The sequence below is a fragment of the Topomyia yanbarensis genome, chromosome 3 (assembly GCF_030247195.1).
Source record: "Topomyia yanbarensis strain Yona2022 chromosome 3, ASM3024719v1, whole genome shotgun sequence".
In the NCBI taxonomy this organism is placed as follows: Eukaryota; Metazoa; Arthropoda; class Insecta; order Diptera; family Culicidae; genus Topomyia; species Topomyia yanbarensis.
Window position 1 is genome coordinate 392,563,724 of NC_080672.1, and position 23,611 is coordinate 392,587,334.

Sequence of the window (23,611 nt, forward strand, 5' to 3'; positions counted from 1 at the left end):
AAAACTTTTAGCTAATTAATGTCTGCTCCTCTTCTAATAAACTTGGCAGCACTGGTGCAGTTTAAAAAAAAGCTTAGCTTTCATCCGATTCGTTGAATTTTTCCGATTCCGCAACCAAAGTAGTATTACATTTTTCCCTTTACGAAGTTGATTTGTGCCTCACGGACACGGATGCAATCGTAGCGGTTTGTTTAATTTCCTGCTTTGATTCGCTTACGCTTCTCACACGGCATGTTGCTACTACTGTTACTCGACTTTATACACACACACACGCGCGCGCACACTTTGGTATGAAATTCAATACCTTCACCGCCCAACTGAGATTTTGTGGCTGGTGGAAATTTCAACACGTTTTCGCCAAAGGCCACAACAGAGAAGGGCAATGAAGCGAAAGCTTTCGGTTGAAAGTGTAAGCAGTTTTTTTTCGGTTTCGCTTTGCACGTCTATGTTGTGGGAAACTACCATGAATGCTATTTTTAGTCTTTTATGATGTGGAATTTATGGTTGCCACCTTATAGGTTGTGAGATGAAAACACAGTTGGCTTAAAATGGAAATAAGATAACGGAACCTACCGAGAATCTTATCTCGAGTTAGGCTTGCTGTGGAATCAATACAATAGTGATCGTCGAAAAAGCCAAGTCGGTTCAGAATTGAACCAGAACCATTACTCACAGTGCTACCATTTTTGTAGCTTTATTATTTTGTGCAATGAGACCAAATCAAAGACAATGATGGATGCGTAAATGTCACTTTTTCAGATTTTTTAATAAGATTTGAGATAATAAAAATAGTAATGACTCACCTTTGGTGTTGATAGTGGAGATCTTGATCATTTCCAGCCCATCCTTATCGATGATGGTTCCGTTATAGATGACACTGCTGCTGCTTTTCTCGTTTCGCTTTTTCGGCGAATCTGGCAGCTTCTGCATTTCTTCTTCCTCCTCGTCCTCCTCCTGATCGTCATCTTCCTCTCCGTCATCCTCCTCATGATCGGCACCGTTCTCATGCATTTGCTGCTGCTGCTGCTGATGTTGCTTATTGAGGTGAGCCCGATGAGTATGCGTCGTTTCCTCATCGCTACCACTATCGTTTCCACTAGCAGCGGCACCGTTATCCGATTCTTCCGATTCGATGATAACCGCTGCTTCCCGAACCTGGTGATACTTACTGTTGTGACTGCTGCTGTGGCTACTGCTGCTCACAGCTGTGTGCTGTTCCTGCAGCTTCTTTTTTGCAGCGGCCTGCTGCAACAGTTTCCGCTGCTGATCCGCCACAATTAGATTGATCAGCTCTGGCGGCTCGATGGAATCGCAAGCACCTTTACGCTTCTGTTCGGCCGACTGCTGCGGATAGTATTTCATGTTATCGTAGTACCCCGTATAATCCGTTTTCAGCGAACGATGCTGATGCCGTGAGGAGTGTTTACTGCTGCTGCTGCTGCTGTTACTGCTATTGCCACCACTGCTGTGACCGGACGAAATCTTCAAATCTTTGATCAGGCTTTGATGAACTACAGCAGAGGAGGCGGAAGAAGAGGCAGAGAAATATTCCTCGTGGTGTTTTTTGGATACGGACGTCGTTGCGCCACCTTTGGCGCGATTACGACTCATTGCGGATGGGGTGATTTTCTTCGTATACGCACACGACACTTTGCACTGGAGGAAGAACTATTTTCAATTTGCTTCTAGGTTATGGACCACTAGTACACCTCATAGCACTAACATTATTAAGATTTTTTTCTTATTTTATACAATTTTCACCGCAATATTTTCTTTCTTCAATTTAGCTTCACGTTTAACTTTCCATACAGGGTGGAATCTATAAAAGAGAGAAAAGAAATATATTTGGTTGGCAGACTTTTAAAATAACTCATTTCATTCGGTAGATCGTGTTAGTCTGACGAGGATTCGTCGAGTCACTAGGTTGTTAGTAGCGAATTAGTAGGTTTGTTGCGGTATTCAACAAAATATATACTCCGGTCAACTAAGCTATGCTGAATTTGATTCTTCCTGAAATGAAAAGTATTCTCGGTCCTTTGTGAAACCAGTTTTGCGTGAAAACAACATGAAAGTAGACCATCGCATTTGCAAAATCGTGAAGTTGGACATGCCGGGTTTTATAACGGGTTGAAAAGTGTCTTCTTTACTGGAGGAACTAGGTTGTCGGAATATCCCTTGTTGTGGCCAATTAGACCAAAAACTCTAAATGTTTTGCAGTGTATTTGTTTGTAAAATCATGTAGTTTGCCACATCGCATGACAGGTTTTAAAACTTGTCCTCTTTGCCGGAGGAGCCAGGTTCCCGGAATACTCCAGGGTGTTGTCAATTAGATCAAAAACCCCCAAAATGTCCTTCAGTGAACTTGCTTAGCAAAATCATGAAATTTGACTTGCCGTAAGACGGGTTTTGCAATCAGTCGAAAATTGTCCTCTTTGCCGGGGGGACCAGGTTTCTGAATACCCCGGAGTGTGGCCAATTAGACCGAAAACCCTCAAAATGTCTTTTAGCGTACTTGTTTCGCAAATTCATGCAGTTTTACATGCTGCAAGACAGGGTTTCAAAACCTGGTTCCCGCAACACCGGAGTGTGTCCCAGGTTCCCGGAAGATCCCGGGGTGTGTCCAACTTTACCAAACTCCCCGGGTTGTGGCAATTTCGTCCAAATACTGTCAAAATGTGTTTCAATGTGTTTGTTTTGTAAAATTATGCGGTTTGAAATGTCGCAAGACGAGTTTTACAACCAGTCGAAAATCGTCTCTTTTTACCGGATAAACCAGGTTCCCGGAAGATCCCGGGGTGTGTCCAATTTGACCAAAAACCCTCAAAATGGTCTCCAGTGCACTTGTTTTGGAAAATTATAAAGTTTGACACCCCACAAGGAGGGTTTTATAATCAGTCGAAAAGTGTCCCCTTTACCGCAGCCAGGTTCCCGGAATACCCCGGGTTGTTTTCGACCAAAAACTCTCAGAATGCAGGTCAATTAGTTTTTTTTCAAAATCAACACGTTTTGTGCGTCGCAAGACTGGTTTGAAGACCGCTATGAAAGTTTTTTTGTTTTTCGGAAAGGGGGGTAACCCCAGTACTCCCAACAATATATCGGTGACATCGGTTTCTAAAACTGGACAAATTTCGCGATCGTTTCCAAAAAACCGCATTAAATGTGGTTGAAACGCGGCTGAGAACCATTATTTGGAAATTTAACATTTTCAATGAAAGAGAGGTTGGGGTCGTAAGAGTTAAGTGTTTCAAAGGATCGGTGACTTCGACATCGTTCGATGAATTAACGATCGAAAGATACGATCGCCCAAGAAGGGTCATTTAGTAGAAAACTGTGTTCATATGCCCAGTACTAAGTTGAATCTCTGGCTGTAATATAAAAACACCTGAGGCTTTTGGTGGTAGTTTCTAAGATTTCCGAGTCCAGAAACTACTTACTTTGGTTTTGTAACAGCACTTCCTCGAGTTATTATATTTGAAGACCGATCAAGCGGCACACTCGGGACTTTACGAGGAAGCTTAGGACAGAAAATGATTTTCTTCTTTCGAAAATTTATAGGTACATTGGAAGATGTTCCTTCAATGGGATTGTGAGACTTGCACTCTTTAGTGAACAAAGGAGCGTAGCAATTAGTCGATCCCGGTGGCGTAACTCTCTTTAGCATTTCTTCTCCGAGGGTTTCTTAAAACATTGCTTCAATTTTTCCCCACCTAATTTGTACGCGCGAATATGTCGAAAGAGCATTTTCTATTGCAAGTATCATTCTGATTCGCTCTGGATTTTCGACACCGTTTTTTGTTTCTAAATGGGTAGCTGTTTGGTCCAATTGTTTGCAACGAGCAGGTCTTCTCCATTAAGGCCCGCGTCGAAGACTACACCTTTAATCTCTACTTCCCGTGCGGGTACGTAGACAAGATATTTTTCGTAAAAAGTTCGGAGCGAGAAATCATTTTTACCTGTTCAAGATCGCTCACAGATAGCCTACGTTCACCTGATCAGACCATGGGAATATCGGTCACGGCCGAGTGTTGTTTAGTTGGATCGCGCGATATATCGTTGATGTTAAATATACATATCGAGCGCTATTGAGCCTGAAGGAATGTCGGTCGTCGAAGATGCCTTCCAATTCGCCAAAACCATCATACGGGCTTCACTGCCCGCGAAAAGAAGGTTTTATCGGAGAAAGCGGGAAATTAATGCAACAAAATTTAAATGAAGGGAGAAATCGATGCTAAGCTGTGAAACAGTTGGTCGGTGTTAAGTCAGACCGGACGAAGTCGCAAAATCTTAAAAAATGAGATAACGATAGCACTGGATAAAGTATTTCTTCACCTATATTCGACTTTAGCCAGATTTGAAATATTTTAAAATAAGCAAAAATTAAGGCAAAAAATAATTTCGAATTATAACGTAAAGGGTGCTGCGATTCAAACTTTAAACTCGTTTTTCTCGATATCAATACAATGTCACTTAGTCCGGTCTGACTTAACACCGACCAGTTGTAGCTATAACTTTTGTTTTCATTTACACACGCAATGTCGGAACTTTCGTCACTACGGCTGACGAAATTCTTTATCCAATGCTATAATTATCTCATTTTTTGATGTTTAGCGACTTAGTCCGGTCTGACTTAACACCGACCAATTGCAAACAAGATGAGAAATATAACCCACAAAAATACTGCTTAAGACAAATTGCAGCGGGCTCTGAATGTGATATGGTTCTGATATGTGCGGGCGTAGAAACTTCGCGATCGCGTGTATCATCGCGAAGGGCTCGAGCGTTTGTACGTTAACGTGTTCGATCGCGTGTGCGTTTGTATGTTGCGTGTGCTAACGTGTATGTAACTTCGCGTGTATAAATTCTATTTCATAACCGTGTACCTTTCGCATATTCGTGTGTTCTTGGATGATCGCTAATCTGATACATAATTTTCGGCGTACGGTTCGGATGCTAGAAGAATGTAATTGTGCCTAGTGGATACGAGACTTATTTTTTGATTGCTCCAACTGAATGTATGGACTTAAGGGGGGGGGCGGCTTGGCTAAAGGTTTCAGCAAGAAAAAAAATCACTGTTTTTGCGATTTTTTACAGAACTTTGGGTAAGCGAATTGATCAAAACTTTTGTGTACTATAATGTATCATCTCAATAAGCGTTTGTATGCTAACGTGTTTGTCGTGTGTGCTCGCGTGTATAAATTCAATTTTGTAACCGTGTGGTCATTATTTAGTTTTCATGGTACGGTTCACATTCTGACAGGTTACCCCATATCACTAGAGTTCTGGTCATATCGCCGTTTGCTATCCAGTGGATATGAGAGCTTCGTTTTTATTATTTGGGGCCGCAAAGTTATTGCTGGGGGTCCGCGAAGAAAAATATATTTCCCGAGTGCAGATTAGAATTTCAAGTCTTGTTTCCTAACAAACTGACAAAAACATATTGATACCATACAAAATCGATGTTTATCTGTGGGGGTCCGCAGCAACCCAGGGCAATTCCTAAGGGGTCCGTGGTATGAAAAAGGTTGAGAACCGTTGCTATAAAAGACATAGAAGACATGGACTTAGACTTCTGGTATCGAGGATGGAGACTTCCGGAAGTTACCGATTCATGATCGCGCGAGTGCGGGAGTTTGAAAATTTATAAGCGCTCAGATCATGTTTGCGAGATCGCGAGTGTTGGTTGCGTGGGTGGTCGTCATTTCGCCGAATGCTGTTGGTGAAATGCCGTTTGGCGGAATGCCGTGTAGCTCGTAGGGATTTTTGCCAAATGTCATTAGGCCCATTCTATTCGACCATAATAGAGAAATACCTAGATATGTTTTAATTAGTAACGAATGTGATAGGTTTGTCTTAAATTGAATACTGTTTATTTATTGTTGTAGTCATAACATTTGATATTATTGGCATAAATATTCTGTGGATATCTTCCTTCTTTTTAACATGAGCTGTTCCTTCTATACATTTCTACTTTTGACTTTATTTCCAAACATGAGTCATATTTACTATTTTTTATGGGGGCGGGCATAGCAAATAAAATTAACTATGCTATGCTAACTATGCTTTCGCATAGGCCTGCTAAGCCAAGACAAGTTTCGGCTTCACTTGTGTCTCATCGGCATAAACAGAACTTCTGCTCGAACGGGACATCACGTTTGATCAGTCGTTTGATTGAAACACATAGTGTGTTTTAGTTTTAAGGGATTTGCGTCAAGCCGGCGCTAATCTATTCCGACAATGTGTTAGTGTCGGTTTCTGATGAGGCGAAGCCGAAACGCAACATAGTATGAAATAAAATTAAATTTGCTGATTTTTTTCTATCATTTCGTTTCATTTAACATATTTTCATATGATTAAGATCAGGTTTTTACGCGGTTTTTACGAGGTCTTTTTTACGCGGATACCGTCTAAAAACACTCCGCGTAAAAAATCTAAGTTTTTTTAAATGTAAATAAATTTTGGCAGTTTTTTTTTTGCACGGATCTCGCAATTATCACGGTTTTTGCAAAAATTATCCTTTTTGAATGCAAAAGACTTAGAAGATTTTCGGAAAGATGGAAGAGATGGGTCTGGAAGAGTCCATAAGGCCCGCACCTCAACAATATGGGTATTATCGGAATGGTCTTGACGAGTGGTTCCAAAAATTGATTTTTGACGCCATTTTGAATTCCAAGATGACGACTTCCGGTTCAACAAATTTTGCTATAACTTAATCAATTTTTGGCACCTACTCGTCAAGTCCATTTCGAAAATACCCATATTGTTGAGGTGCGGGCCACATGGAGTCTTCCAGATCCGTCTCTTTCATCTTTCCCAAAATCTTCTAAGTATTTTGCATTCAAAAGGATTTAGGAATTTTTTGTTGCAAAAACCGTGTTAATTACAAAATCCGCACAAAAAAAAACTTCTAAGTTCTTTGCATTTCAAAGGACTTAGAATTTTTTTCAGGGAAAAGTCAAAGGGCTCAGAATATTTTTGCGAAATCCATGTAAAAAAACTTCTAAAAATATTCTATGTCCTTGCTGATGGATTTTTTACGCGAATTTTCGAATTACTGCGGTTTTTTACGCGGATTTTCGAATTAACGAGGTTTTTTTCACGCGGGTTTTCGAAAAACGCTGTGTTTTGTGCGGATTTTTTCAATTAACGCGGTTTTTTACGCGGTACGTATCCCCCGCGTAAAAAAACCGGGTGCATTGTTCTTGTAACATTTATAATGCCACAAATTCAAAATAAAAGCTTTTAAGTAAGGTTCCATTTTTGACACGGTGTTAGTTTTGTCAACCAAAAAAAAAAATATTGTAGCCTTTTTGGTTACATCCTACTGTATTTACAAAAAAAACAAATGGCGAACACGATATTTTTAAAAATTTCATAAAATTGATTTCAAAAAATCTATTTTTGATATTATAAGTACTTAGGGCATGTTCAGGAGTGTTTCAGCTCTAGATTCATAATTTTGACAGTTCTATAATACAAAACTGCAAATTTTAAAACCAGAACTTGTTGTCCCCAGCAGCAGTTTTAGCGGATGTTCAATTCAGTTTAAAATTCATGTCTCGCCATACCTTCAGCGTTACTGCATTCAAATTTATTTTTCCGCAGTCTATCGGGTCTTAGTGTCTGTGCTGAAAGCTTTGCATGTATTTAAAACACAGTTCTAAAAATCAGCAACAAATAGAACGGCGTCGTATAACAGTTTTAAATTTTAAAACAAAACGTTCTGCTGGGAATGTGAATGTTTCAGTTCTACTTTGAAACTCCTATATAAAATAAAACACTCTTGAACGCCCTTTTAAGATAGAAGCTATCGTTTTGGTGTGTTAGAAGAAAATATTCGTCTTCAAAAACATCTGAAGGATAGGTTGAAAAAAAAAAGAAAACTTAAAAAGCTTTATTAGAAATTTGGTTTTTCATGAATTGACCCTTTCTAATATGTTTAAATTACTCTCACGATGAACAATATAAAAATATTGCTTGGTTTTCATGATAAAATATTGCACTTTACAATACTCTTGTATTATTTTAAATAGCGGGTGGGGTGGTTTTTTAATCAAAAAATATACTTTTTAATGGTACGAGATATTTTCGCTCTTTTCCAAAAAATTGTAGTAAATAAAATTTCAAAAAACTTTGTCGAAGACACTGGAATTCTATGTCGTGTATAGGGTGTTTCTTAAAAAATGGTTTTCTTTATATAACTTTTGCAGTTTTGATTTTTCATTAGGATCACTTTAGAAATATTTTCAGATATTTTGACGCTAGCTTTTCTCGTTAGAAAGTTATATAAACTTTTTAGCAAAACAAACTATTTTTTGAGTAAATATTGCAAAATATAAAAAATATCGAATTTGCCATTTTTTGGTGATGTATAATACAAAGCATGCTATATCATATGACAGCAATGGTATTTAATGGTAAGTGCCCTAATTGAAGATACAGTTTCGACCCGTTTTTATAAACTCCAACATTTATGCACCCCCGTTTTTATGCACCCCTGATTTTATGAACTTTTTGTACCCAATTTTATCAACCTCCTGTAAATTCGTACATTTATACAAGCAATTCAGACCTACAATCTTACAATTGTATTCAATCAAGGTAATGGATCCTGCATTGTTGAGTAACAGTCAAAATGTAGGGTAAGTTACCCAATTTAAGTCCCATTTAAGGAAATTGATGATAACATTTTGCTTGAATTCTAAAAAATCTAGGTTGGGTGTTTTCATGATAAACTAACACACTTTCACATATTATCCGTGGTAAACAATTGGAATTGGAAGAGATGCCGTATGTTCTAAGTATTGTATGTTTAATATGTTGTTGTTCATGCCAAACTGCAAACAAAATTTAAACCAAAGACTATTTTGGCGGACTGTCTGTGAACACCGGTCCGGAGGATGAAATTTAGCGCATATTTGGTTCCGAAACTGTAATGTCTGTTCTCTAGTTTATCTACTCCTGCGAAACGATCTCCTGTCAGCGCGCTTGAGTCATCACTAAACAAACTTCGAATTGAATCAACTATTGTCTTGTTCCAGTTCTCTGTTGTTATCTCCTATGCCATTCATGCGAATTGATCTATTCATTTGTAAGTAGGAACACATCAACCAGTCCGAACGAGAATGGGTCATGCCAGTCGAAAGCCACAGACCCAGGCTCAAACCGCCCAACTCCATAAAAATACGTGTGCCGGTTCCAAAGTCTTTGATATCCGATACGAAACATTATTTGATGACGAAAATCACAAAAAATAACAAACCTTTTTAACATATTCTTGAAATTCTACGCATAACTGTCCCACCAATAAAATAACCAAAAAAGTAAATATTAAGTGTGTGGAAAGAGAAAGTTTCATTAACTAAGACATGGGTACAATATTATTAACTAGAATAGTGAGATCCTGTAAAACTATTCATCACTGTCGTCGCTTCCAAAAACTTAAAACATGGCACTCTCATTCATTTCCGATTTTAGTAAAACTTGAAGTCGCCCACTTAACCAGAAAGCTGCCAGCGCGCACTTTCGTGAACAAAATGAATAGACATCATTTGTGTGGATGGTGACTGGATCAATATGCTCAGAATTTTTCGATTTCTATCAAATTTTCCCACTTAGCATTTTTCGTAAAATCTTCCGCAAATTGAATTTTTCTGATGAAAAATGAACTAATCACACTAGAAACGTTGAATATGAATGTAATTTTAGGCGGTAAAGCTTTATTTGATCTACCGTTTCTCTCCAGATTGCTAATGTAATCTTCATCATCGATCGCGTTTTTCATTCATAATAAGTCTATCAGGAAAATTTCATATCGATCCTGTACTTGGAAATTGGATTAGACGACTGTTGGACGGTTCGATTGAATGCGATTTTTTGCACTGATATGGCATTAGGTTTAATTTGTCTGGAAACTAACAACTTAAGATTATTCTGACGTTGCTTTTAGTTATGTAGGATGGACAAAGGAAGTTAACCCATTATAACCCAGCTATGTCTATTTTTTTGGTAATTTATAAAATACTGAGCCCTCATATTATGCCGAATTAAGTATGGAAAAAATAAAATAACCACTTTGGAACGATTTGTTGCGAGAAAACCTAACCTATAAAATTTTATACGCTGGGCTGATAGGTTATCAAAAAATCATTACAGAAAAAATTCGGCTAATATCCTTATATTTAACATAAAATCGAATAATATCTTTAAACTTGCGAGATCATTCATTTAGCCGCTTTTTTGAATTATTTAAACTCTTCTCTCTCGTGCCGTTTCGTCTCATGATTGGTTCGTTGCATCAAACCATCTTTACGTTAAATTTTGTGATTATTTGAAGATTTTCTTACGAGAATTTACATAAAAAATATTCTGGTTAGAACCAGGCATGATTTGCAACGTATTAAGCATTTGTTAGCCTTTAATGCACTGATTCAACGTTAAAATCAGCGAGAAAGTTGTGAATCCCCTCCGGGTCCTAAAGAGGAAATAAAGATATCGGTTCAGCCTAGCGTATAAAATTTCATACCTTGAACAATCAGCAGAATTTTCGCAATTGTTTCATTAATTTCTTTCATTTTTTCGCACTGAGCTACATCTTTCATGGTCATGGTCATTCGCTCTAAATCCTGAACAAGAATTAGTGATTTAGAAGAGAAATTTTATAATATGTATTGATCATATTTTGGTTTGAATTTTGTCCAACTTTGACATTCGAAAACACAATGGAGATTTATAAAAAAAGATTATTGAGCAAACACAATATAAATTATAGGCTATTAATTAACTTTCATAGAAGACCAGAAGTTTGAAAGCGCCTTTATTGTATAACAAGTATGATCCAGAATTGTGTTATTTTTGCGCATTAAATTTCATACGTTGGGTCATAATGGGTTAAAAAAAATTTCCCGATTTTTTCAACTTCCCCGTTTTATCAAGCAAAATTTATGGGTCATTACTGTAATGCCATTTTATTTTTTTTATGAGAATGTTCTCATAACTTTAAAACGAAATAAGTTTAGTAGTTGATGTTTTAAAACAAATTATGCGCCTTAAAATGATCTATTGTCCAAAGGGTACCTTAGCGTAAAATAACTACAAAAGTTACAGGAATAAAACCAAGGAAAACCCTTGAGCTTACATTTGGATATTTGTCGTGCAATGGAAAGTATAAAAGCTAAAGCTTGCATGTCTTCAGAAAATCTGTCTAACATGTGTTATTCTACAACTTCATCGAAGACAGTCAACCTCTATCTCTATCTCTAACCGTTAAAAAGTTCAATTTTAAATATTGCTGAAATTAGAACCACCCTAGCTTCTGGTTAGAAGGGCCTTGCAAGGCACTACAACTTTGCCAAATATATTGTAAGGCTCAGTCATTTTGTAAGGCTTAGTCATTTAGCAAAAAGTTAAAATTCCTACTAAATTTACATTCTGGACCACTGTGCAGTGGACTTCTACCGAAGTCCGACCGGTAGTCGGACTTCGGAAGAAGAGAAAGTTAATGGGGACTTGCCCAGTTAATAAAAGTGTTACGCAAGTGAACGGCAAATTAATCAATATATTCAGTTTTTTGGGTTTTGACATAAGTACTAATACCTTATTTAAGATTTTTTGTGGGTATCTAACGTCAATGCGATAATCAAGGTATATTATAAGGATAAGTTAAATTGTGCCAAATGCCCCTGTCGGTGATTTTACCAAATAAATAAATAAATAGAAAAAAAACGGAAATGCGTACTAGAGTGTGTTTGAGTTACTTTCAGTGGATTCTGAACAAACATAAAATGATTGAATTTGAACAACCAATAGGGTTCTATAATTCTAATTTTTTTAAATAAATCTTGACCATTATAGGATTCACCTGTTACGATAGTTTCACAACAAAATATATTGTATTGTATTTCTTCGGAGCAAGTCCGGAAAGTATCATTGAATAAGATTTTCCATTTAAATCACCAATCAACGATGTTCAACATTCCCCCAATGTGCTCACCATGAACCCAATTTCACAATTCACTTTTACTCCCACATTTCGAAGTAATCTTCATACACCATCAGCAGCAGCGTAAACATGCTGGCAAGAGCGCACACTTCTTCAATCCACATAATCTACACCAGACAACAAGAGATTTTCGATATGAACGAACAGCTAAAAAGCACAAGCACAACACAGCTCAGCTCTGGTTTGTTACTGGGCCGTAGGAAATCGGGCACACGCCGTACGAAGAATGATACAGTTATAGTGTTCTTCGCTTAGCGCGAGACGTTTCTCGTTTCTTCCACATTCGCTCGTGCAAGCCGTCGAAATCCGTGATAAATTTCGATTCAACTAACCTTTAAGCGGTGACGAGACAAAAATTGCTAATTCACCTCAGATTCGATAGTAGTTACCATCCACCTCATTCTAATGAGGCTTCGTCGATCTAAAGATGCACAAATTCTCGAACACTTGTTTGCAAGGCCTTGCGAAGGTCCTTGGATTGTTACACCTTATGCTTCAGAGTATCACATCAATCATTTAGCACAGTGAAAATCGCGCGCGTGGCACTCGTCAAACAAACAAACCGACCGTCTCGATGAACGATGAAAACCCGAATAAAGTAACTGGTGGCCCCATCCCATCATGCCTAATAGTGTGTGCTATGAAGTACTCGCTCTTGGTCTGTGGAAGTGAGCAAATGTCACGTTTGCGCGGTTTCAATACACACATACCTATATGGGCGGGGAAGGGTGGGGAGATGTCTTCAGATTCGTTGTGTGAGTCTATTGGTCCTGCTGTCTGGCCAAAGTGTAGTACACGGCCACAGTAGGCAGCCCCACCACCCTTTTATTTAGTACACGCACCAAATAGTATGGCTCTACACAAACACTGCTAATGTTGCTACAAGTGTTGCAAGATGTGTGTTAAGCAATTGATGCACGTGTTCTGTTAATTGCAAATTTTATACGATTAATTTGATAAACCAGATCGTGAGTCATGGGCCATTAAATTTATGAAATAATTCATTGGAAAAACTTTATTGTTATATATTTGGATAAACCTCTTAACCGTCGATTTTTTACAATTCGAAAAATGTTGATAAAAACCCACTACGAAATTCTATGCGATAATTAGGTCTGAATTTGAGTAAGTTTGAAGGTTACGATAAGACAAATTATATCTTCTGCTAAGGACCTATGGTAAGAGGAGAAAGTGCCAACACTGAAACCATTTTTCTGCTCTGTATTGGTAGTATACACTGAGGGTTGTCTGATACTATGCCGTTACAAACCGTTACCTCCCAGTCAGTTGGGAGTCCCCGTCAATTTATATAGCCTACCACCACCAGAAAGAACAGTGGTCAATTTTATACTATTCTGCTCTGCCTTGTTTTGATACCATACGTACGTTGACGGTGTGCGTACTTGGGTATGTGAGATGTATGTTTTGTCTGGTTGGCACACAAACTCCGGTAGGTATCATCAAGCAAAATGCAAGTTTTATCGTAATGATCAGTCGAAGGTCCAGATATACTAAGACCAGTAAGCCGCATTATTTTTTTTTTGTTTTTTACTATGGCGATGATGGTATCCAATCTTGAATTGTTTTCTTCAATGAAATCGGATCAGATGAGAAGCCTATTACTATTTTGTTGTTCGTATTGTCAGGTTCTCGAATTCGGAGCATAAACAACTCTGGTGAGTCACCCGGAAAGTTGTGGTAAAACCAACTCGTTTAAACCTTTGCTGGCAAATAACAGTTTCTTCATAAACTTCAGCTAACTATAGGCGAGAGCGAGTAGAGTTTGTCTCTCTTTTCTTAATTTTACAATGTTGACATCGAAAAACAATTCCAGATGGTAAATATCGCCATTTTGTCGTCTGTTTAAAGTAATCGCTGTGGATCGGAGCCGTGTTAAGAGGTTCTTCTAATTTCGAGCGCATTTTTTAAGATGGATTGCGAAAAAACTAAACATAATGTCAGGTATGGCTATTTCCAAAATTTTGACCTTGAAGTGTCCTCCTATCAGAATCACTCACTACAATTGTAGACCAGACGGGAAATATCACCCTCTAAAACACTGTCATAATAATTAGCATGACCCAATTGCAATAGGCCGTGATTTTGATTGTGATATTGAGTATATGGTTTAGATGTGGGCGAGTGTAGACTTTATGGTCGCGTGGGAACGAGCGTTCATATGTTCGCACCTGAGATCGGAAGGGTCACTTTCTGATCACAATTATTATTTCTAGTCTCTTATTTCTGATTAATTGGTTAACTCATGCACATCCATTCTAAAACGTATTTTTTTAATTCGTTTATTTGACACGGCTCATAGCGGTAGCTTAACGGAGCCGTGGATCTTTTATATGTTTACAATGCATGTAAAAATAAAAATACAAACAAGAATTATTGTAGTAATATTGGATCTCGTGCGTGCAACTATTTATTGCGAGCGGAGACCTTCTTTCGCGAGGTCTGTTGGCAAACAGCGTCAGGGGGGTCATTTAATTCTCTCTTGTTTTTCACGTCCCGGTAGAAGCTGGCTTGGTGTCCGGGATCAAATGTTCTTCCCTGCTTCTTGCACTTATTGTTGATCAGTGTAAATCCGTCGTCATTGTTACTACATTCGTTGCCGATGTTGCTTACAGTTGCTTTTGGAGTGCTGGATGATTCTTTTGCGGTTGTCATTATGGTCTGAACAGCTGCCACAAATTTGGTCACCGTTTGTGGTTCCGGCATTGGTATTGAAAACTCTGTTTTAGGTTGGTTTGCCGTAGATGAGTTGGAAAGTTGGTTGATATGCATTTTCCTCTGTATCTTCCGCACAAGGTTGTCCATGATGAGCTGTCTGATTACAATACTTGCACGTAGGAGTTTGCCCCTCATGGGTGCATAGCGTAGTTTGGATAATTGTAGTTCCATGAGTTTTGAGTTTTATTGTCAAGTAGGAGTCGCATCCTCACAACAAATCGCCCTTAGGAGTACCCGGGAAGAAGTTTCTCCAAGTATCAGATGTAACGGATTCTACTTCTTCGTATTGCGACATGCATTTTGCAATTGGATTAGAAGGGGTACGAGGTGACAGGTCATATAACCTTACATCTATATAATCATTTTCAATATATACGGGAATCTTAATTCCAACGTTGTCACTTTCAAACACGTGTTTTAAGTTGTTCTTCAAAACGAAATGCTCGGCTTGTGCTAAGGTGTTGAATGATATTAACACTGAAGGTACAAGACTTCCGCACGCCTAAGTTGCATTTTTAACTTCAGAAGGTATTCCACTTCACTAAAACTCGGTCGTTTTAAACAAAATTTAAAGTCAACGACAGCAGCGTTGGGTCAGAGTATAGCTTTTTAGTCAACTTTACTCATGATGACAAGAATAATCCGATGTTTCCTTTGTTCTCGAGACAATGCACAGTAGATCGAGAGGCCTGTTGTTCACTTGGCTCGATTGTACGTCTGACTGCGGCAGAAGTAGAAAGTACGTAAATTTGTTATTTCCAAAAAAACTTGAGGTAGGTAAAGGTAATGTTTTGAACATTAGCGGGATGTTGACGTAGGGCAATCATTTTGTGCACAAGTTTTCTGCATAACATTAAAAAATCCCGACTAAACCATGCTACTTTTACTGGTCATTCGCCAAATTGCATATTCAAATTAGTGAACTAGACAGCATTTCTTAACTTTATCGGCAGAAAATTTTCCGAAAACTATATACGACGAATTTTGCGCTAAATCGTATTCAGCGTTGGCAGCACCCTGTTAGATTTTAATGAAACTTTTTGTACATGAAGACTTTGTCACAAAAACCCACTTTGCATACTTTGTTTTTCCAAAAATGATCTAGACTGTCTTTTGAAAAGGGTCAAACTTTTTTTTACCATTTTTTCAAATAGCTATAGCCTAAAAATGACAAATCCTACAAAAATGTTGTAGGTGTGATTTTCACAAAATTAGTCAAATTTTTTAATAAAAATATTGAAAAAATTCTTCATCGGCTCCTACACTGAAAAAAAAATCGATTTTAAAAATTTAAAGTCGATTTACAAAAAAAACCATCTTTGATTTGTATGAAATTTTGTTCCTAGATAGGTAATTCAAGTTGGACACTTTCAAGGAAAAAAAGTTATTTAAAAAAAACTTTTCTTTGCCAAACTGATTTTTTGTTCTCAGTGTTTTTTTATCGAAAACTAAACCAATGAAAGTTATAATCATATCAGAATTTAGTATCCCAACTGCTAGTTGCCTGATACATGCACAAAGTATCAGTAACGAGTTTGGTATATATTCATAACAAACTTAAATAAGGGCAAAGATAAGTCATTTAACATCATCGATATATGCGAGATTTAACTAAATTCAGCTTGGCCGTGTACGAAGAAGTAACTTGTCTATGTACCCGCCCAGGAAGTAGAGATTGATGGTGTAGTCTCCAACAGGGATCTTAATTGCGAAGTATGGGGTTCGCTCCTTCAAGAACCATTTGCTTCGGTCAGTGAAAATTCTGGTTCACAAGCAATTGCGTTCAGGAAAAATTAAGGAGTATACGAAAACAACTTATTTTCCATCAGCCTCATCTCGAACCTTTCGCACGAATCTGCTCTTCCAAACTTCGATCTTTTGGACAGGGTTAGTCTACCTGTTCGCCTTTTCGTGCCGCGAGGCATGAACTACCTTCGTTGCAAACAATTGGGCCTACAGCGACTTATTGCCGAAACAAGGCACGCTGTGGAAAATGCGGAGAATCATGAAAAGTTTTCTTACTGTAGAGTGATTCCGCATGATCTCTCGACATATCCTACATATAAATTATGTGGTGACAAAATTAAACATTCTTTTAAGAAACGCTCCGATTAGAAATGCAAAAAAGCGCTACGCCACTGACAGCGACTAATTTCTACGTTCTCTTATACACTAAAGAGAGTCTGACCATCCCATTGTGGAAACATCTTTTAACCCATTATTGCCCAACTTATTTTTCACGCGCATCACAAGTTGAGTTTTCCGATCGGAAAAAAATATGTGGTCATTCCAGTAAAAATATTTTTGTACTCAAAGTAGCTGATATAATAAGGAACAACCAGTGAAAATTTCAGATTTATCGATTAATTGGTTCTTCAGATATCGTGAACGCCGTGAATGAACTTTTCATCAAAATACAACTCCGAGATAATCGAGTTTTACTGTCGGTGCACCGAGTCAACGGTTTAGCGTATCAAACACTACGCACCGCCTACGAGTGGTCAATGGGTAGCGGTCCATGAATAGCTGTCACTCAAGTTGTAGTATTCCGATCTCAATGAAACTTTTAGAAAATTTTCCTCGGCGTATGTAGTTTTAGAATATCTAATTCACAAAAATTTTATTTTTTTCATCCCAACAAAAATTTGTAACCCCTTAAGAGAAAATTAAATAAAAACAAATCATAAACACCGTTTTAAACACTATAACTTCTCTAAACGTTTTCTGAAGAGTATAGGAACAATATTAACTCATTGATAATGGCTGTTCTGCGGTATTGCTTGAGCAATTGGAGTTAATCTTAGCACCTACTATATATAGTAGGTTGGACAATAATGGGTTAATGTGCCTATGAATTTCCAAAAGAAAAAAATCAGTTTTCTCTCCTAAGCTTCCTCGTAAAGGCCTAAGAGTGTCCCTTGAAGGTTGTTGTTACAAAACCGAAGTAAGTAGTTTCTGGTCTCGGTAAACTTAGAAATTAGCAGGAATTTCAACATGAGACATCAAAAACCTCAAGTGTCTATATTTCAGTCCCTACATAATGCATTTGCACTACGATTTAAGGTCAAACGAAACGAATACTCGACGTAAACAACCGTGAACAATCTCCTACTTCGTAGTGGGAGCGATTGCTTAGAAATGTACGCGAAAGGGACTTTTGAACGTCGGATCGCCTGAATTTTTCTCAATATACGCGACGCTACATTTGCAAATGAAAAACTTGATGAAAGCTGAAAAACGTGATTATTGGCACCGGTTCGTCGACGGATTAACGGACGGATCATCAGAGAAACATCGTTTCATCTGGTGGCTAGGGCCTTCGTTGTGTATTTGATTTATCCTGTGATTGGAATACACGGAACGTTCGTCATATGATGACAGCTATGCATCGCTTTTATGCTAATTATTATGACGGTAGTGGTGAGTGCAATCATAAAAGAGGCTGTGCTGCCAACATTCTCCCCACAAAACTGATGGTTTTATATTTACCTATCAACGACCATCGTTACACTTACAGGAGGCTCTCCGTTTGATGGAGCATGGGAAGTACTCTTTGTATTTCCTGGAGAAAAAATGGGAGTTTTGGGTACTTTATCTGAAAAATCATAGCAGACCATCTTAGTTTGAGTTCTTTCGCAGTGCTCCATTCCGGGTAATGAGAAGCCGGATACTTGGATTAGAATGATAATGAGAAGGTGGGCATTTGGGCATTAGAAGGTGATATTTATGAAAGATCGCTTCAACGAGTTTTTAAATATTTCTTCTCAGAGGACGCTCGAAAATTGGCAAATTTCGTGGAGCGATGGGAGTTCAGGAATCCCAAACCTTGTTCCAAGAGAGTCATGAAATCATTCGGGTGATATCTCGGGTCATGTACAATCATTAAACGTAGAATGCCCATCTCCGGCGTATTAGAGTCGTGGAGAGCGGTCTCTGCGCTTGTGGTGGCGGTTATCGCGATATTAAACATGTTGTCTGTGTTCCAGTACCAAATCTCCGTTAAACGAATCCCTTCGGCCTCGTTCCAGTCCAGTCCAAGATGCTATACCAAATTCGTTAGTGATATTTTTTGCATGTATCAGGCAACTAGCAGTTGGGAAATTTGATACTGTAGCCATTATGATTTTCATTGGTTTGGTTTGCGATGAAAATATGCTGAAAAAAAAATTCAGTTTGGACAAGGAAGTTTTTTTCAAATAACTTTTTTTTCTTGAAACTACCTAACTTGAATTTTTGACGGTAGATGAGGAACATAATTACCTATCTAGGAACAAAATTTCATCCAAGTCAAAAATGGATTTTTTTTGTAAATCGACTTAAAATTTTCAAAATTGATTTTTTTCAGTGAGTCGATGAAAAATGTTTTCAATATTTTTATTCAAAAATTTGACTAAATCATGCTTACAACAATTTTTTTGTAGGGTTTGTCATTTTTAGACTACAGCCATTTGAATAAAAATTGGTGAAAAAAGTTTGACCCTTTTTAAAAGACAGTCTAGACCATTTTTGGAAAAACAAGGTATGCAAAGTTGGTTTTTTGGGACAGTTCTCATGTACAGAAAGTTTCATTAAAATCTGAGAAGGTGCTGCCAACATTTGTTCAAGTTGGCGCGAAATTCGTCATACTCTTATTGACAGATGTTTATACGCATTTTATGCGGATAACTCGACAGTAAAATTGTTGTACTGAATTGATTACCGAACGGGATAGGAGAACCTGGGGCTATTCGGACCTATCTAAGCAAATCACCTTTCAAGTAGGTAAATGGGAAGTAACTTATCGGTCAACGGTCCTAATTGTTATTTTGAAACCACAGGTACATTTTGAAGTCGTAATCATTCATTTGCACGCTAGCGACTATAGCGCTAGGAAACGATTTGCAACCGTTTTTCCATCCTTTTAAAATGTAGGGGTAATTCGGACTTCCCACGGGGTAATTCAGACCGCCATTTTGTTACAATTGAATTATGTTTACCTATTAAATCTTTATATGAGTAACTCGCTAAGAAGCAGAAAAAAATGTTACTTATCTGCTATTTTTTCACTTTCGTTTGTTACTTTAATCGCGGTTTTACCATTGGAAGGATTTTTGTTTTGAGGATGGCAAAATGTTGATGACATGTTGCATCTCCTTTCTAAATAAATTAGATTTAGCTGTCAAAATTAATGTTCTAGAATAGCGGTTCCACAAATATGTACGACAGTCAGAAAGGCTTACGATTTCCTGAGAAACCTAGGGGGTCTGAAAAACCCCCATGGACTTAATAGACCCTGGTTCCCCTAACTATTCACAAATCTCTAAAAAAAATACATATTACCCGTTGAATCAGGCTTAATGTGCAAATTTAACCGTTTCGAAAGAGAAGCAGAATTACAATAATATGTTACGACAACGTATAGTCCTACGTCAACGCCGCGGTTATGGTACGGACATTACCCACACATAGTTTTTTGAGAATGCTCCAACCTAGGCTGCTAGGATCGAGAGTGAGGGCTACCGGGTATGGACGATAAATGGTCGTGTGGGAACGGACGTTTATATGATCGCTTGAAATCGCGTTAATAAAGAGCTAACACGTTGCCTTAGTGACTGGGGTGTGTATATATTTGCGAAATCGCGTGCGCAGGTTGGCGTAGACGTTTGCTATTGCATGTGAACAGGTTTGTATTATCGCAGAGAGCTCGAGCGTTAATATGGTGGCTTGTTTGATAGCGTAGACCTTTGTATGTTGCGCGTGAGTGTTTGTAATTTCGCGTGTAATAATGCGTTTGGGCGTTTGAATGTTTGCACGGGCTTTGATTCAAAGCATATACTTTCTCATTAATCTATTTCTTTCTTAGTTGATTGTTAGTTGTGAGCTGGTAAAGATAGGAAAGGATAGAACAAAAATAGGCTCACATCAGCCCTCCCGGTCTACACGATACACCACTATCGAGGCGTATTGTAATCAGCATCTTGAAGTGGGCTTCTTATATAAATCAAATTCTCAGTAGTCATAATGATTGGTGAATTATTAACATGAGAACTAGTAGTGAAACTTGGTGAAAATAGAATTTTTTCTAGATCCCCGCCTAGTCCGCCGCTAAAATGTAATGAAATTGATTAGAATATTTGTTTTTTTTTCAGAATCAGTCGCATTTCTAAAACTGATGTTTTTGATTGACTCAGAAGATTGTCATTTTGCAACTTTGTTTTAAAAAAAATACGGGAGGTAGATTTTCGGCCAAGGGCCATTTCAAAAAAGTCGCCCGCGGAAAAATGGTGCACAGCCACCATCTTGTGATGAAATTACCTGATAACATTATTTTTTGGCATTACAATTAGTATTATAAATCCTCTTTTGGCGGATCACAATTCATCTCCTCATTGCGCCAAGAAAAATGTCCAAAATATGCCTACTTTATTTACAGTGGTGTAACCCCCCTTAATCTTTTTAAATATGTATGCCAATGTATCAAACATTGCAAAAAGCTAAATCGTATATAAATACCGTCATGCCAAACTCATTGCTATAAACCACTATTTGGGACAGTAGGCTCCGCGGTAACCCTGCATCCGGGAGTGATATACAAAGCCAGCAAAGAACTGTGAAAGTCAGCCTACCATCCCAAAGCTAGCACAAAATCAAAAGCTGTCGGTAATGTAAGTGAACTACTCTATCTACCAGTTTGTTGCTTATCCACTGCACAAACAATGCAATATCATTACTTCCGGGTGCGTAGTCAAACGAACGAGCCACATAACATTGTCGGTACTACATGATAAAATTTTGATTTGCTGCAGTTCACGAGGTGGACCAGTTACTAAAAGTGAAGACGAAGAATAATCTCCAGGATACATACAACTACATCACATCCGTAACCGTGTACTAGTGACGTAGAGAAGTTTAGTTCAGGCACAAATATTGCAGAGAACTACATGTAACACGATACTTGGAGAAAACTTTTCACTGGCGTTCACAAAGGCGTTCATGGGATAGGTATATGGCTGCCCAAAACTATCTCCTCCTATCTGACGTTTGTAGTCAAAAGGAGGTAAATATATTAACCATCAGCAAATGACGTTGTGTCAGATCCCTGCGTGACAATTCTGTAACTGGACGGCACATTACGAAAAGCCATACGCCAATAAGGAAAAATCAACCAACCATAATTAACACCAACAGCCTTCGACAGCAAAGGCAGCAAATAATCTATCCATTTTTCATCTCGAAACCTACTGTCAGACCCACTGGAGTAATGACCTAAGAAAGGGTAAAAGTTGAGGTAATGGTGCGATCTTATACTTTGAGATTGATTTTTAGCGCTTTTTCCATTTTAAGGCTTCACTAGTAAATACAATGAATTTGTGGATTCTATAGATCATTCCTCTAATGAATAAGGTTTTTTTGAGAGATCAAAAGTTGAAGTCATTAGATTGAACTGTTTTCAAATGAGATTAAACGCAATTTTGAAAAATCATGTTTTGAGATAATCGCGTTTAAAGTTTTGAGAACACTTTCGATGAAATATTTGTTGTAGACTGTCAATATTTTGTCCCAGGGCCGCGGTGAAAACTTTGCTGTCGAAGTAATTGGTCTTCCACCCGCGTACCTTGTCAGGGATCACCGCGGTACCCTATCGCATTATTGTGCCTTGTGTCCTAACCACAGCGACGACAAAACTTACTTCTGCCTGGACCCTTGCAGTCGTAGGATCTATGGCCGGACTCTAGGCACCGATAGCACCTGTCCACTGAAGGCGGCTGGGGTATGCTTACTGGGCATACTGAACAGCCGATCTTCAGCTTTCCTCTCTCGATGACCTTTTTGGCCTCCGCAATCGGTAGTCTGAAATAGGCTACCTGCGTGCCAAAGTCCCCCTCTTAGGCGTACAGAGGACCGCTCAATCCCTGCGCCACACTGCTCCATGACGGCAGAGACGACGACGTCTGCGTTGGTAACCTCATCCAGTTGCTTGCACTGGAGGGTAACTTCCGCATCCAACTACCTCACCTGAGCGCCGTCACCCAAAACCTCTTGGGCCAACTTCTTGTACGCCGCCCCACTAGATTGCGCACCTCGTTTCAGCACCAAGATCATTTCGCCGGTCTTGGTACGTAGAACGCTGTGCACATCCTGCTCTAGGGCCGAGAGGCTTTCGACCGCCCGCATCGATTTGAGGACGTCGGCATACTTGTCCTTGTCGGGTTTCACCAACAGAGCCTCTCCTCGTCCTTGACCTTCTTTGCGGGTCGAGGTGCGTTCGACTTCCGCTTAACCCTGCGGACCAGCTGCCACAATTAATCTGCGATGCCGGGTCCTTGGAACTTCACCTCGAATTGCTCCTGGACAGAAATGGCTCGAGTTTTCTTCTCCAGATAAGGGACCATTCATAAATTACGTAATGCAAAAATTGCTCAAATTTGACTCCCCCTCCTCCCATGTAACAAATTGTCACAAATTTCTCCATCCCCCCTCCCCTATTACGTAATAAATTCCAAGAAAATATTTTTTTTCTTCGGTGAAATCATGTTACGTAACGATCTAGCTGACGCCCCCTCCCCCTATGTCACAACATGTCACAACTTGTCGTACCCCCTCCCCCCCTAAAAGCGTTACGTAATTTATGAATGGTCCCTAAGCCTTCCTCACATAGCCGGGCACACTGCTTTCGGCGGCTTGCAGACGTTGATTTGAAGAGATCCGGGCGAAATGGGCTGCTTCAGACCAAACAGCTACTCCCAGTGCGTTCATAGTCTTGTCTTCATTGAGCAAATTTGTGTCTATACAAGTGACACTTTCCATGATTTGAGAAGCAATATGCAAATGTTTTGGAACCAGTCTTCACACACACCCGGCATCTTGAACGTTCTTTTGGAGAGGATGGTCGTGTTT

The 23,611-nt window shown here is 38.7% G+C and overlaps 1 protein-coding gene across 3 annotated transcripts in view; it reads right to left on the reverse strand.

The window, feature by feature from the left end:
- The window catches only part of LOC131693200 (ribosomal protein S6 kinase alpha-5), a 111,328-nt gene that overhangs the window by 82,158 nt on the left and 5,559 nt on the right, over positions 1 to 23,611 (reverse strand). The window contains exons 1-2 of one of the 3 annotated variants that reach the window (XM_058980835.1): positions 12,367 to 12,589; positions 804 to 1,819 (exon numbers count right to left, since the gene is read on the reverse strand). In XM_058980835.1, the coding sequence (XP_058836818.1) occupies positions 804 to 1,611 (808 nt within the window). In that variant the 5' untranslated portion in view covers positions 1,612 to 1,819; positions 12,367 to 12,589. Of the gene's footprint in view, positions 1 to 803; positions 1,820 to 12,330; positions 12,590 to 23,611 lie in introns of those variants that run through there. The other 2 variants (XM_058980834.1, XM_058980833.1) reach the window with 2 other exon arrangements.